This window comes from Panthera leo, chromosome C2, assembly GCF_018350215.1.
Source record: "Panthera leo isolate Ple1 chromosome C2, P.leo_Ple1_pat1.1, whole genome shotgun sequence".
In the NCBI taxonomy this organism is placed as follows: Eukaryota; Metazoa; Chordata; class Mammalia; order Carnivora; family Felidae; genus Panthera; species Panthera leo.
The window spans coordinates 151,823,438-151,838,686 of record NC_056687.1 but is presented as its reverse complement, the minus strand read 5'-3'; the positions used below and the strand labels follow the sequence as shown (position 1 = coordinate 151,838,686).

Sequence of the window (15,249 nt, the reverse complement as noted above, 5' to 3'; positions counted from 1 at the left end):
CTCTCTTATTTTCTGTATCTTTGTGTGTTTACTTTACTTTGTGAGATTTCTTCAATTTTATCTTTTAATCCTTCCGTTGATTTTCATTTCTGCCATCATATATATGCATTTTTAATTCCTGAGAGCTCTTTCATTCTGTTTTTTTTTTAACAATGACATCCTATTTATTTTTCATGGATGCATTGATTTTTGAGCTCTCTGAGGGTATTGATAGAATTTTTGAAGTTCTCTTCTCTCTACATAATATGTTTTCTGTAAGTTGGTTAAACCCTGCCTGTGTTTATCTCTCAGGTAAGTGGCTTTGGCTTTCCTAGACCTGTTCATATTTAAGGATGGACCTCAGTACTGATTAAAAACTGTGAGCTCCTGAGTAGAATCTGCCAACTGTAGGATGATCTGACCGGGCTGTTTTTGAAGCTGGTCACGTTCTCCTGAGAAGTATCTTCTGCTTTCTGCTTGGGGACTGGTGGGGGAGAGTAGGTGTAGGCCCGGCTGCCAACATCCTAGGAGCCACAGGGGGAGGAGAGCTGGAATTTCTTCATTGGCTGTGTTAGCCTGTATTCCTCTTGTTTCAGTATGGTGCCTGTGCCCTCAAATTTTCCTACTCCTCCCTGTCCAGAGGTTCTTTATTTTATCTTCTTTGGAAAATAACCTACTTTCTGCTGGGTTGGGGGAGGCAGCCCCCAGCCATGGCGAGTGGTGGTGAGCTCTGAGGGTCTGGCCGCCCCTTATACTGTCCTTGGACTCATCTTTTTGACAAGTCCATCTTTACCCCAGGCTTAAGAGACATCTGGGGCCACAAATTCCTGAGTGTTAGAGGGTCCTTTGCAGCTTTCTCCACAGCCAGCTCAGGAGTCTGTGTGGTTATTGACCCACTGTGTATCTGTTTTCCATTCAAAATTTCATTTCTGTGATTCTTTGCTGTTCTCTTTGTCCTCGTGGGTTTATGCCTTCAAAAAAACCCCTCTGCTGTGGTTTTCATGGCATTACAGGAGGGAGTAAAAGTAGTGTTTGTGTCCAGTCCTTCACCTTTATCTGGAAGCTCTCTCTCCAGTGTTCCTCAGAAATGATGGGGCCTAGATAAAAGCAAGTATTCCAGAGGATGGCCCGGGACCCACGGTTTGTTCTGTGGGAGGGTGGTGCCAGGGGCCTGTTTACAGAGTTAAAGCTGGAAGCGAATTCAGGTGACCTGGCTCGATTCCTTGTTCCTAGGCCGGGCTTGTGAAGGCATGTAGAGCTTCTCTTGTCACCCTTAGAAGGTGCTCCTGGACTTACATTTCTGGCAATGGTAGCGAAATAGCAAAACGGCCGGAGAATGTCCTCTTATGAGACGTAGAAATGCCGGACAAGGTATAATAAATATCCTTTTAAAATGGATATGCATAGCTGCATATGTAAGAAAGGAAGAGAGAGGAGCAAGAGGAGGCTAGAAACTAGAGCTGTATACCTCCACCTTTAGCTGGTGGGACTTTGCATCTCTGCCTAATTTAGAGATGTGGGTTTGGTAGCAGTGTGTAAGGCACGAGAGACAAGGTATGAAATGGAGACTGAGGCCCTCAGGTGGTAAAACATCCTTAGGGTTATACCTTCAGTGAAAGCACGGACTAGAAGAAAGATCCTTTTGCTGACACAGGGAGTATATAAGAAACTTGTCTTGACCTGGGTGGATAGGGAGGCAGGTAGTTTCCCTTGAGAATTTACAACCGTAGGCCCGTGCTTACGTGAGCTTGGAGTTGAAATTGATAGCAACTAGCGTTCTCTGGGAAGCGCGAAGTCGCGAAATTAAAGTGATTCCAGATTGATCATGTCCTAGAAAGTTTGGCATAAGCAAAAACATAAATTATCTTGGGAAGGTCGCCCCCTCTAACTTGGCCGTACGGTATTCTCACAGAAAAGGCCCGATGGACAGAGTAAGCTCTGTGCCCGAAAACGGAATCCAAAATTCCGAGAATCCCAGATTCCAGACATGCAAGGAAACAAGATGCCGTGAGTGAAAATCATCAGAATGACAAGTGGCAGAAATAAATGTTCAAGAAATTCAATTACAGAATTATAAAACAGGGATTTGGAAGTATGACAAAGAACAGAAGTGTCAAAATCAACCCAAGAGATTTCTTGAAAGTAGAGGTTCTAGAAGTGAAAAAATGGGTTAATTGAATTTATAAATTAAGTAGAAGAGCTAAATAGCAAATTAGACACAACTAATGAGAGAATTAATAAATTGGAATTCTCTATAATGGTGTCTAGACACAGAATTGGAAAATACGAAGGCAGGGTTAAAATAATGGGTAGAAAAGGAAAGTCTAATACACTTTAATAGGATTTTCAGAATCATAGAGTAGGGAGATTCAGTACTCAAATTGATAAAAGTCAAGGATTTTTCAGAATTGAAAATAGAGGAGACTCATCAGATTAAAAACATGTTTTTCCAAGCAGTGTAATAAACATAGACACATATCTCATAACGAAATCTTCGAAACTGTCAGTTAGGAAAAGGGGCAAAATAACATTTTCAGAAAAGCATACAAAGGCTTCTCTACCAAAAGATCTTTACTGAAGAAGGATGTTCTTTTGGAAGGACAGTGGTCCCAGAAGGAAGAGCAGAGAAGGAGGAGGGTTGGCTGAGCAGACAAGCTGACAGATGTATGGACAGATAAGAAAATACTGAGTGTATAAAACACAGATAATATCTGCTTTGGGAAGCAGATAAGAAGAACAACGGTAGATTAAATAATACAAATGTTATGTTAAACTAAGTGTAATTGGAAGGAGGTAGTTGGGGTTAGAACAGTTAAGTTCTTACGAGGGATGGTAGAGATGTTGATTAACTTCAGGTTTTTAGCATAAACAGTATAAAGTTTAAAACCTGGCTTGTAATATAATACAGCATTACTCTCAGACCAGAAGTGGCTGAGATAAGGAATTAAAAAAGATAATCCAAAGGGGGTAGCAGTAGAGAAAAAACATGTAGACATAGCAGTAATCATGACTGTAATGGTACTCAAATCTAGGTCAAAGACAATGTTAAATTTAACTGGAAAAAAAAAGATACAGGAAGATTTAAAATAAAAGAAAAAGATAAATTCAGAAAATAGTAACCACAGGAAATGTCGTATAGCTATGTTAGTTAGCATCAGATCAAATAGCATTTTTGGTAAAGAGCAAACGAACGAATGAAGAGGGTTACTATATAGTTCGAAAAGTTTTATTACGAAGAGTGTATAAAGAACTTACACAACTCCTAGGAAAAGCACCCCAACAGAAAAATGGGAAAGGATGTGAACAGGCATTTCTCAGAAGTAGAAACAAAAAGATGATTGGTTTCATAAATAATCAGGAAATGGGGATCAAAACTGTAATACACCATTTCATACTGGCCGTGCGAGCAAATATCAGGGGGTGAGGGTGTAGCTCAGTGGGGCCGTAGTCTCCTGGGAACATAAATTGGCACATCCAGATTGGTACTTTGGAGAACAGTTTGACAGTATCTAATGAGTTGGAGATGATCATACCCTGTGACCCGGCATCTCTGACGTACACCCTAAATGCCTCCCTCACATGAGCACAAGAAAACACAGAAGAGGAGTCAAGAGGCTTCATGGTGGCGGTAATCAAATCGGCGCCTCTTATAAATGACCTAGAAGTTCATCAAGAGGATGGGTACGGAAGTTGTGGTGACGTCATACGGTGGACTGTATGCGCCGGGAACACACGCGTTGCGGAGCTACAGGGGAGGCCACAGGGCATGTACCGTTGAGCCAGGCTGCCTGGGTTCGAAACCTGGTTTTGGCCCTCGATAATAACTTGGGTAAGGTACTTCACCTCTTGGTGCCTCAGTTCAGCATTAAATTACTATCTGTAAAATGCTTGGTGTAGTGCCTGCTGCGTGTTTGTTAAATAAATGTGTATCGAGGTGGATGGCTCACAAATAAATGGGTCAGGGCAAAAAAAGCAAATGAATCAGAGATTGTTTGGCTGCTGGAAACCCACTCAAGAGTTCTTCTCGTGTAAAAGTTCAAAGATAAAAGGTACACACATTTTGGATTCTTTTCTGTCCCACTCTGCATGTGTGCCACTCCACGGTGGGTGCACACTCCAGCGTGTGTGTGTGTGTCCGTGTGTGTCTCTCTCTCACGCTCCAGCCTCCCTCCTTGCACCTCCCTGTCCTCCCTCCTAGGTTCTTAGTCCCCACACCCTGGCCATTCTTACTCTGGTTGTGGGGGAGGTGGAGTAATGAACTTGGATACCAGATAAGGTCACCTAACCTTCAGGTGTCTGGGCCCTTCTTGGCTCCCCTGGAAGAACCTGTTGGGGCAGCAAGTGGCTCCTCTGGAAGAACCTGCTGGGGCAGCAAGTGCTCAGCTAACTGCAGGGTTGCCTTCTGAGGAGGGCAGGGCTAGGGGGAGCCTAAGACAGGAGCCTCCCGGGAAGGGAGCCTGGCCGCTGGCTAGGGGAAGACTGCCTCTTCTCTCTGGACAGACCTGGGGTCTGGACCGTGAGGGAGGGCACCGGGCATGCCTCACTTGGCCACCTGTCAGGCACGCGGGCTTCTGGGAGGAGGGTGCACCTTGGCATGTTGACGGCCAGCTGGGGTCCGAAGTGGGCGTGGTGGGTGACACCCCTTTCTCTCTGGTCTGTAATGCCCACGTGATCGGGGCTGGGCACCTACTCCCTGGGGAGGGTGGGGTGCTGCGGAAGGGCTGCAGGAGCCAAGGGTGGAGCTCAGCAGGTTGTTGGTTGCTGGGGTTTGAAGTTCCCTGGGAGACGGTGGCTGGGCCGGATGAACCCCAAGCCCAGAGCTCAGGGAACCCCAGGCGAGGCATGGCCACTCTAGCTTCACAGCCTCCCACTGAGGCTCTGCCTAAATCGCCCTCGTTTTTCTGTCCTTCTGTCATTCTTCCTTCTCTGTAGTGCTTTGAGTCCTCATGGGCAGGATCCTGGTGGGATTTCCCCTGCTTCCCCTCAGCACATACTGGGCTGTGTGCAAGGCCAGCTGGACTGGGAAACACGTTCGGTGCTTGTCCTCGAGTGTCAAAACTGGTCTGTTTAGGTTAAGCTCCCGGAATGTAGGAATGGAATCTGTGTTTTTTTGTTTTTTTGTTTTTCTCAGTGGTGGCGTGTGTCCAGGGGTGGGGTTTCTCTGCCCACCTGTACTGAGAACTTGGGGAGGACCGCGGTCTTTCCAACAAGGTGTAGGCCCCTGGGGGGGAACCTAGGGAGTGCTTGTCGGGGGACACTGCTACTTGCATACGTGGTGCCTTTGGGGGCCAGAAGTCGGTTTGGCTGGGGCTCAGGGATGGGGCGAACCACTTGCCTTGGTATCTCGGAGGTAGGCTGCCCTCAGGGCCCCTGGGTATGGGGGTACTGCAGACGCCCCATCTTGGGAGCACGGCTTCCTCTCCTGCTGGGATGGGTGAGTGGGTGGGGGTCAGGGGAGCCTCCTGTGCACGGGTGCCCTGGCCCTGTGAGCAAGCGCGGGCAGGAACTCTGTGTCTATTAAAAGGCAGAGGCTGCCTTGTGTTTGGAGCGTTGCCAGAGGCTATAAATAGCTGAGTGTGTGCAGAAGCAGAGCAGCAGGGAGGAAGGGGGAGGCCCTGGGTTTCCAGCTGGCAGCGAGCTTGGGTGTGGTGTGGGAGGGGCACGGAGTCTCCCAGCCTCCCCAGGTCTTCCTTGGGCTCTGAATGCAGAGCTCCTAGAGGTGCAGGCGTGTACAGTCTCGACCTGATGGGCCGGGAGCCCTCCGGGGGACTTGTGCTGTGAAGGATTGTCACAGGCAGCAGGAAGGGCTGTCGCTGCTAATACAACAGCTAACGTGCCAGGCATGATCCTAACTACCTTTAGAATGTATTAACTCGTTTGACTCTGGAATAGCCCTAGGAATTAGGTGGGCTTATCATCCCCTTTTCACACATGAGGAAACAGAGACATAGGGGTAGATTGGTAACTTACCCAGGGTCACACAGCCCGGAAGTATCCGAGCTAGGATTTGGACAGAGTCGGCCAGCTCGAGGCTGCCTTATTCTCAGTTGTCTGTAGGAGGAGCTGGTCAGATGGGGGTCCAGTTATATCCTGAACCCCTGAGCCTTAAGATTTGGAGTTCCCAGCCCTGTCCACTTGGGTCCTGCCCATGGTAAAGGCCAGAGGAGTCCCTACTTGGTGAGTGGCCTTGAAGAGAGGAGCTGGGCCAGCCTTAGGCCACTGTCAGTGTTTTGGCTCCTAGGCTTGCAGAGGGGCTTGTCTGCATGGAGATGGTAACTCCCCTGAGGACTCTAGAGCTTGGGCTGCGGGCTGAGGCCATGCCTCCTGTTGTCCCTGCCCTTCGAAATCCTGCCCTAGCCAGGTGACAGCTGTGTCCTTCTGTCTGTTCGTTGGTCCTTCCATCCATCCATCATGTGTCTGGAACTAGTTTTTGCACTGAAGGTAGTCAAGCCTTCTGCTTTCATCAGCCTTGCAGTCTCATGGGGGAAAGCTGACATTTAAAAAGCAATTGTCAAGTACATTTATAGTGTCTTACTTTATTTTACATGAGAGTGTGCATGCGTGCACATGAGTGGGGGGTGGGGTGGGGCAGAGGGTGAGAGAGAGAATCTTCAGCAGACTGCATGCTCAGCACGAAGCCAGATGCAGGGCTTGATCCCACGACCCTGGGATCATGACCTGAGCCCAAATCAAGAGTCGGATGGTCAAGCGACTGAGCCACGCAGGCGCCCTGAGAAGAGCCAGAATTTAAAGAAGGTGAGGAGGATCTTGCAGCCAGAGGTAGCCCTCGTGCTAAGCCCAGAAGCTGAGCGTATTTAGGAGGCTGGCAGAGCGGTGTGCCAGCAGTGGGGGAAGCAAGATTGAGGGGTGGCTGGCACCCCTATCCGCAGCTCACTCCATCCTTTATCCTTTTCGGCTTCTCCCCTTAAACCTTATATGCTCGATGAAGGGCTTGGCTGCGGGAAACCAGCGTGCACCCCCACAGAAGCCCCTTTGTAGACCCCGAGGCCTTTCCTGTGGACCATGCTGGGTCTCAGCTGCCTGGGTAGTTGGGAGACCACTCTTTTCCTTCTTACAAGTGTCCTTGGATGCTCAGGGGTACGCGGGTGGCTCAGTCGGTTCAGCGTCCGACTCTTGGTTTCAGCTCAGGTCATGAGCTCGCGTTCATGAGCTGTGCACGCGGCTCACACTGAGCACGGAGCCTGCGTGGGACTCTCCCTCTCTTTCTGCCCCTCCCCTGCTCTCTCTCTCTCTCTCTCTCTCTCTCGAAATAAATATACATATAAAACAAAACAAAAAACATAAAATAAAAATAAAAAGGCTAAGTGTCCTTGGGTGCCCAGAGCCATGGCTAGACATTGGCTTTCTGATAGGATGACATTCCGAGCCCTTGGGTCCTCCTACCTGGAGCTTCGAGATTTGCTGCTTGCCCCTGGCCTCTAGAAGGAGACTCTTGTCATTGCAGAGAGATGCAGAAGGGGAGGGGTGACTAGAGAATGACCACTCCTGCGGTGGGGCGGGGGGGGGGGGTCCCTTACTGCCTGACAGCCAGTCATTGTCCTCCCTGGGTGCACTATTTGCTCACCATGGCCAGTATAGGGGTGTGAGGGAGGCTTCGGGCTTTTGGACTCTGGGCACTTAGCTCTTCAGCCGGGGTTGGGGTTGGGGTGGGGTCTTCTCTCCTTGGCCCTTCCAGCCAGCCTTTCAGGCTGATGGTGAAAAGGGCTCCTGGCTGCTGGTGGGCTGGCTGACTGTCCTTCCATGGGGGTGACTCTGACCCTTCCTTCCTCCTTCCTGGGGTGGGAATACCAGTTAGGGGTGGCATCATCGGGTCCCTGGCCCACAGTAAGCCCAAGAAGAGTGGAGAGGTTAGCGGATGCTTGGTGCTGGTTTCCTCTCGGACGTCTGTGTGGTTTTTGACAGTGAGGTTGATCATGGGTGCCCCGTAAAGGCACTCCCAAACGGAGTTCTGGAGAGCTCTTCAGCTCAGGTGTCAGGTCTAGGGGCCATAATCCCTTTCCTCCTTCCTCCTTCCTCCTTCCTCCTTCCTCCTTCCCATTACGGGGCCTGGGGGCAGTGGGGCAGATTTGAGGACTGGAATGGCTTGCTTGGGGGAGGGATGGTGAGAAAGGTAGATTGGGTGAATGTTTGAGGCCATGTTTGAAGGAAAGAAGTATTTGAAGGGGCAGTTGGGGGTGGACGTGCCTGGCCACCCGGCTGGCACTCATGCCAGGGGTGGAAGAGGGCATGGAATGCTGGGGGTGCTCACAGGGGTCTTCGGGGGCCAAGCCCAGCGGGGAGCCAGCCCTTCCTCTGCCTGTGGTGACTCTGGGAGCCTTACCCTGAGCACGCCGGCCTCATTCTTAGGAGCTTCTCCTGCCCTGCTGAGCACCAGCTGTTGTTGCTGGGTGCAGGAGGGACACCGGACGGGAGGGTGCTTACTTTCCATTCAGTCTGGATGGCGTGTGTGTGCGTGTGTGTGGGGGGGGGCATCCGGCTGACACCCGCTCACCACCCAACCACCCAGCCTCCCTCCGGGTGGCCCGGGACCCAGGACCGGTGCAGGGGCGTGCGGACCGCGCGGCCGTTCTCTCACCTCTCGCCTTCGGGGCACAGGTTCCGGGCGTGGGGAGGCCGAGACCCGGGAGTGCATTTACTACAACGCCAACTGGGAGCAGGAGCGCACCAACCAGAGCGGCCTGGAGCGCTGCGAGGGCGAGCAGGACAAGCGGCTGCACTGCTACGCCTCCTGGCGCAACAGCTCGGGCACCATCGAGCTCGTCAAGAAGGGCTGCTGGCTGGACGACTTCAACTGCTATGACAGGTGCGCTGGAGCCCGGCCTCCCCTACCCCCCGCCCCCCGCCCCCCAGTCCCGCCGGGGCCCTCCTGTTGCTGCAGTGCTCACTGGGCCTCGGGACGTCTGTGAAAGCAAGCCTGGCATTTAAGGGTAGGGGGAGACAAGGGCCCCTCCGGAGAGCGTGGGCAAGTAGGGATGCCGCCTGGGTCCTCGCTTTCCCGCGGCTGTTTTGCCTGCCTCAGTCTGAAGGAGGGCTCTTCGCTGTGGCCCCTTGGCTATTCCTGCTCGACTTTGGGTCCCACTTTAGGGCAGGTGGGTTCACGCTGTCCCCTGACGGTTCTCCGTGAGCTTTTCTGTCTGTGGGGAGGGGTCGGCTGCGTGGGCCCCGGTGAGCTGCGTGTCCCTCCTCTGAGGGGTATCTGGGAAACTGTGTGCCTCCAGGCAGGAGTGTGTGGCCACCGAGGAGAACCCCCAGGTGTACTTCTGCTGCTGTGAAGGCAACTTCTGCAACGAGCGCTTCACCCACTTGCCAGAGGCTGGGGGCCCAGAAGGTGAGGGCCGCGGCAGGGCAGGCTGGGGCCTCTCCTTGGCCCTGGAGCTCTCGTCTCAGCTCCCGAGTTCGGTGGGGGAGTGACCGCGGGGCTCTCTGGTCTGGCCCCCGAGGCGTGTGGGTGGGCGGGCTGTGTGACACAGGGCTCCGTGTGTCCCCCAGTCACGTACGAGCCACCCCCGACAGCCCCCACCCTGCTCACGGTGCTGGCCTACTCGCTGCTGCCCATTGGGGGCCTCTCCCTCATCGTCTTGCTGGCCTTCTGGATGTACCGGCATCGCAAGCCCCCCTACGGCCACGTGGACATCCACGAGGTGAGACGGGGCTGGCGCAGGGCAGGGCAGGGGTAGAGGTGGGGTGGCAGGCCAGACCCTGTTAAATCCTCGATCTCCCCCAGGACCCTGGGCCTCCACCTCCATCCCCTCTGGTGGGCCTGAAGCCACTGCAGCTGCTGGAGATCAAGGCCCGGGGGCGCTTTGGTTGTGTCTGGAAGGCACAGCTCATGAATGACTTTGTGGCTGTCAAGATCTTCCCGCTCCAGGTGAGTGTTTGAGGGACTCCCAAATCATCCACTGCTGTGGCTTGAGCTACCCCGCCCCAGGGCAGTCCGGGCCCGTGCAGGTGGGACGAGAGACAGGTGGGCCCCATTGAAATGTTCTCGCGGGGTCAGGGTAGAGCTTTGCAAAACCTCGATCCGTCCTGGTTTGCAGGGGTTTGTTCTTGACATCAGGTTCTGCTTAGAGGCGTTGGACACCAGGCCACCCCAGCAGTTGCCCAGGACACTTAGCAAAGTGAGGCCTGGCTCTGCATCTCGTGTGGTGGGTGACGCTGGGCCACTCGCTCCCCTCCCTGGGCTTCGGTGGCCATGTTTGTAAATGAGGTGCTAGCCCCGAGCGATCTCAGGGATCACTGTTGGCCGGTGCTCTGGGGCCCAGCTCGGTCCTGGTCTTCTGCCCGCCTCCTTTACGGAGCCGAGGCTGGGAGGGCGGGAGGGTGGGTGGGTACGCGGATGGCGTGGGGGTGGCAGTTCTGCCGCAGGGTGGTGTGGCCGCAGTGGAGTTCAGCCGCATCCCTGCCTTAGGACAAGCAGTCATGGCAGAGCGAACGGGAGATCTTCAGCACACCCGGCATGAAGCATGAGAACCTGCTGCAGTTCATCGCCGCTGAGAAGCGAGGCTCCAGCCTTGAGGTGGAGCTGTGGCTCATCACAGCTTTCCATGACAAGGTGAGTCTTGCCTGCGGACGGGGGCTCCCGAGATGAGGTGGCCTTCCGCCATAAGGTGACCCTTCGTAAGTGCAGACATAAGAACCCCTAACTCTGGGATGAATTCTTACGAAGAAGCATAGCGCCTCCATGATTAACAGCCGCCGACACCCCTCCCGCCCCCCCCCGCCCCCCCCAACCCCTCTTGGCCTCACACACCTTCCGTGTCAGTCCCAGCCTCCCAAGGAGAGCAGCCTGCTGCCGCTGGTCCACCGAGACCCTCCTCCCAGGGCCGGGCCGGGCCGGGCCGGGTCGGGTCCTGTTCTGTACCCAGAACCCGTGCCCCAGTTCTGTGCTGTCTCCTCTAGGGCTCCCTCACGGATTACCTCAAGGGGAACATCATCACGTGGAACGAGCTGTGTCACGTGGCAGAGACCATGTCAAGAGGCCTCTCATACCTTCACGAGGATGTGCCCTGGTGCCGTGGCGAGGGCCACAAGCCGTCTATTGCCCACAGGTACCTGGGTCAGCAGTTGCCTTTCCTGTGCTTGGTCTGGAGCTGCAGAGGGGGCTGGAGGCTGAAAGCAGGGCCTGGGGTCGGGGTGGGGAGTCTCAGTTTCATAAAGGTGCTTAGCTGCTCTGTGATGGGCCCACTTGCCCCTTCCCCTGCCTTCCCCCCGTGTCCTGGGCCTGGCGTGGCCTTGAGGGTGGTTTTCTCTTGCCCTCTGGTGGCCACATGAGGGAATGCTGACTCCGTTACTTTGGTTGGAGGGTTGGTTCAGCAGTTCTCAGACTTTTTGGTTAGGATATCTTTACGTCCTTCTTTTTCTTTTGTTTCTTTTTTAAATGTTGATTTATTTCTCTTGAGAGAGTGCAAGCGGGAGAGTAGCAGACAGAGAGAGAGAGAGAGAGAGAGAGAAACAGAGGGAAGGAATCCCAAGCAGGCTTCTCACTATTAGTGCAGAGCCTGACATGGGGCTCGATCTCATGACCTGTGAGATCATGACCTGAGCTGAAATCAAGAGTCAGATACTTAACCGCCTGAGCCACCCAGGCAGCCCTAGGATCTCTTTATATTCTTTTTTTTTTTTTTTAATTTTTTTTAACGTTTTATTTATTTTTGAGACAGAGAGACACAGAGCATGAACAGGGGAGGGTCAGAGAGAGGGAGACACAGAATCTGAAACAGGCTCCGGGCTCCGAGCTGTCAGCACAGAGCCCGACGCGGGGCTCGAACTCACGGACCACGAGATCATGACCTGAGCCGAAGTCGGCCGCTTAACCGACTGAGCCACCCAGGCACCCCGGATCTGTTTATATTCTTAAAAAAAAACAAAACAAAACTCTGTGTGTGTGTGTGTGTGTGTGTGTGTGTGTGTGTTTATTTTTTTTGAGGGAGAGAAAGAGAGAGACAGACAGTAAGCTGGGGAGGGGCAGAGAGAGAGGGAGAGAGAAATCCCCAAGCAGGCTCTGTGCTTTCAGCACAGAGCCTGACGTGGGGCTTGAACCCACGAACTGTGAGCTTATGACCTGAGCTGAAAGCAAGAGTCGGGTGCCCAACCGACTGAGCCACCCAGGTGCCCCTCTTTACGTTCCAAAGAAGAACGTGTGTATATGTGGGTTATGGGTATTGGTATTTGCTGTAGCGGAGCACACACATTCCATTAAGTGTCGGTGATGACATCACAGGTATGCAGCCTCTGGAAAACTCTTCTCCTGAGAGAATGACCTCACAAGAAGACAAACGATGGGTTATGAATGCGAAACATTTTGATCTTGCGGTTCCCCGGAAACAGTGGCAGGGACTCTTTGGGGTCCTGGGGCTACACCTTGACACCACCGTGTTGACTCGTCATCGTAGTCCTCGCTAAACGCAGGCACTGTTCCAAATACCAGGCCACGTCGGTCTCGTTACCTGAGGAGAGTGTCCGTGAGCCACTTGTCGTCTGTGAGATAGGTGTTGTTTTCCCAGCCCCGTTGTACAGAGGAAACAACAGTAGTGCAGGGAAATTGGGTATTTTGTCATCAGACCTACAAGGGACGGGAACGAGCCTTGGAGTCCGGGAATCCAAGCTCAAGGGTCCCTTGTGGTAATAACATCAATGACATTTAAGCTTGACAGTATGAAACTGCAATTTTTGTAGGTCAAAAATGGTTGAATATTGACTCTCCCGTATGGTTCAACCTAACGATAGTACCCCGTAAGTGTGCCGGGGTGGCCCTAAGTATGTGTATCTCCCACTCCCTGAGTTTAATCGTCACAGCAAGACTGAGACAGGTACAGGGGAGACTGAGGACCGGAAGTGTCTCTGCTAGTGACAGGTGGCGCTGAACTCACATGCCAGCACCCTGCTCTTCACGGCCTGGTGGCGGGCCTGAGCCCTTCAGGGGCCTGCACAGAAACCCGGGCAAGTTCATTAACCTCGTCACTCACATCCTGCATAACGTACATTTTTCCCAGAAGACTTAATCCCGGGCCGGTATGCCTGACCTCGGCCACTCTGAGAACATAAGGGCCAGCTTTTGATTCCGTGGGGACTGGAATGGGGTCTGCCCAGCCGTTGTGGTAGGTGTTGCTTTGACAGGTGTGGCAGAAGTGCGGTTAGAGATGCTCACGCTGAGGGGGGTGAAGGGTGGGAGGATGTCCTAGAGCTGCCCGCCTGTGCGGCTTCATAAAACTCCACCTGGTGCAGACCCTGACCCCCAAACAGGGTGGGGTGCCCTGGTGTGGGGGCTCTAGAGCATAGCCTCCAGTATCTCGGGGGTCACGGTGGGGATCCAGGGTCAGGGTAGCTTGGACCACGGTGTTCACCTTCATCTCGGTCTACTTGTCTCCACAGGGACTTTAAAAGCAAGAATGTATTGCTCAAGAGCGACCTCACAGCCGTGCTGGCTGACTTTGGTCTGGCTGTTCGGTTTGAGCCAGGGAAACCGCCGGGGGACACTCATGGGCAGGTAATAAGCCTCAGGGGGGTGCAGGATGGGGGCTGGCACAGGAGCGGACCCTGCCCTTCTCGTGCCCAGCTGGCAAGACACAGGGGCAAGGGCACTGAGCTCAGAGCTGTCCGAGAACTCCAGGAACAACGCTCGTTTTACCAGTGGGGAAAGCAAGGCCTGGAGGGCGGCCTCGCCTCGGAGGCTGGTTTGTCAAACACAGCTGCTCCATTGGGGTCAGCTCTCAGCCTTGTAGCCTCGGTCTCTGTCTCTTTCAGCGGAATTACTAAGCAGTATAAAGTAGAAGGAACTATACTAAGAATCCAGAAACCTAGAAAAAGTAGCTAACAGTTAAGCCTGAGGAAATCATCCTAAAACAACTGCGGTAAATATCTTTAAGTAATCTTTACCCTCTTGGTTTTTGATCTTAATCTCAGTAAAGCAGACACCGTCTAAGCAGCCCCTTGTGCTGGCGGAGTAAAGAGGCAGCAGTTCCAAATTAGATTATTGTTGTCTCGAGTGTGGTATTTTTAAGTTATTCCTGGGGTATAATAGACGCCATGACTTCTTGTGACCTCCCCGTGAATGTGGCAAATCACGGATTGTCCTCCCTCGTGGTATGGTCTGAATGCTGCCATCCTGGCCCCGTCTGGTGCACTCAGGAGGTAGCTCTCGTGTCCAGCTGTGAGTACGTTTGTGTGTGGCCATTGGCACCCTCTCCTGTCCTCCTCTAGGTGGGCACGCGGCGTTACATGGCCCCTGAGGTGCTTGAGGGAGCCATCAACTTCCAGAGAGATGCCTTCCTGCGCATCGACATGTATGCCATGGGGCTGGTGCTGTGGGAGCTTGTGTCGCGCTGCAAGGCCGCGGACGGTGAGTGGGACGGGAGCCCCGGGCATGCAGGGCGTGGGACCGGGAGCAGCGAGTCCTTGGGGTGACCCTGCTGGGCTCTCTCTCGCCCCCCCAGGACCCGTGGACGAGTACATGCTGCCCTTTGAGGAAGAGATCGGCCAGCACCCATCACTGGAGGAGCTGCAGGAGGTGGTCGTGCACAAGAAGATGCGGCCCGCCATTAAGGATCACTGGCTGAAGCACCCGGTGAGGGGCCTGGGTGGCAGGTGACTCTGCAGGGGCACAGAGAGGGGAGCCCCTCCATATGTGACAGGAACCCAAGGTCGAGGGAGCATGGGATAGAGAGAGAGGATGCCTCACAGGCAGCCGGACGGTCCTCTCCTCCCCTGTCTGGTCAGAGGCCACTTAGTGCCCTGCCTCCCTTCCACGGGAAAGTATCTGGGGAGGTTTCGTACTGGCCGGGGAGGTGGCTCTGGGTTTGGGCCCAGAGTAAGGGGGCCTGACCGGTCCATCAGGGCGCCCCCATGTGGACCATTTGTGCAGGGGAGCCGACTGGCCCTCGCCCTGACACGGTGTGGGTTTGAATCCTGGATCTGCCAATCAGTAGCTGGGTGACTTCTGGCAGCTTTTTTTCTTTCTTTGTTATTTATTACTTATTTATCATGTATTATTATTTATTTATTACTTATTATTTTATTTATTTATTTATTTATTTATTTATTTATTTATTTATTTATTGCTTTATTCCTCTGAGCTTTTGCCTCCTTAGGGTAGTAGTAGATTTAACTGGTTACCGTAAATGGCTTGGCAGGATACCTGTCGCGTAAATGCTTAATATGGACTAGCTCTAATTAAATATTCTCTGTTCTCTGCCTTCATTATTTTCTGGGCACGGGCTGAGCCGTGAGTCTTGGCTCCTCCAGTCTGGGGAT

The 15,249-nt window shown here is 53.1% G+C and overlaps 1 protein-coding gene across 4 annotated transcripts in view; it reads left to right on the top strand.

Moving 5' to 3' along the window:
- ACVR2B (activin A receptor type 2B) overlaps positions 1-15,249 on the top strand; it is a 43,563-nt gene that overhangs the window by 27,122 nt on the left and 1,192 nt on the right. For 2 of the 4 annotated variants that reach the window (XM_042954594.1, XM_042954595.1), the window contains exons 2-10: positions 8,596-8,803; positions 9,219-9,328; positions 9,490-9,641; positions 9,725-9,868; positions 10,409-10,552; positions 10,900-11,048; positions 13,372-13,486; positions 14,200-14,338; positions 14,433-14,563. In XM_042954594.1, coding sequence (XP_042810528.1) covers positions 8,596-8,803; positions 9,219-9,328; positions 9,490-9,641; positions 9,725-9,868; positions 10,409-10,552; positions 10,900-11,048; positions 13,372-13,486; positions 14,200-14,338; positions 14,433-14,563 — 1,292 coding nt within the window. Of the gene's footprint in view, positions 1-2,708; positions 3,809-8,595; positions 8,804-9,218; positions 9,329-9,489; positions 9,642-9,724; positions 9,869-10,408; positions 10,553-10,899; positions 11,049-13,371; positions 13,487-14,199; positions 14,339-14,432; positions 14,564-15,249 lie in introns of those variants that run through there. The other 2 variants (XM_042954593.1, XM_042954592.1) reach the window with 2 other exon arrangements.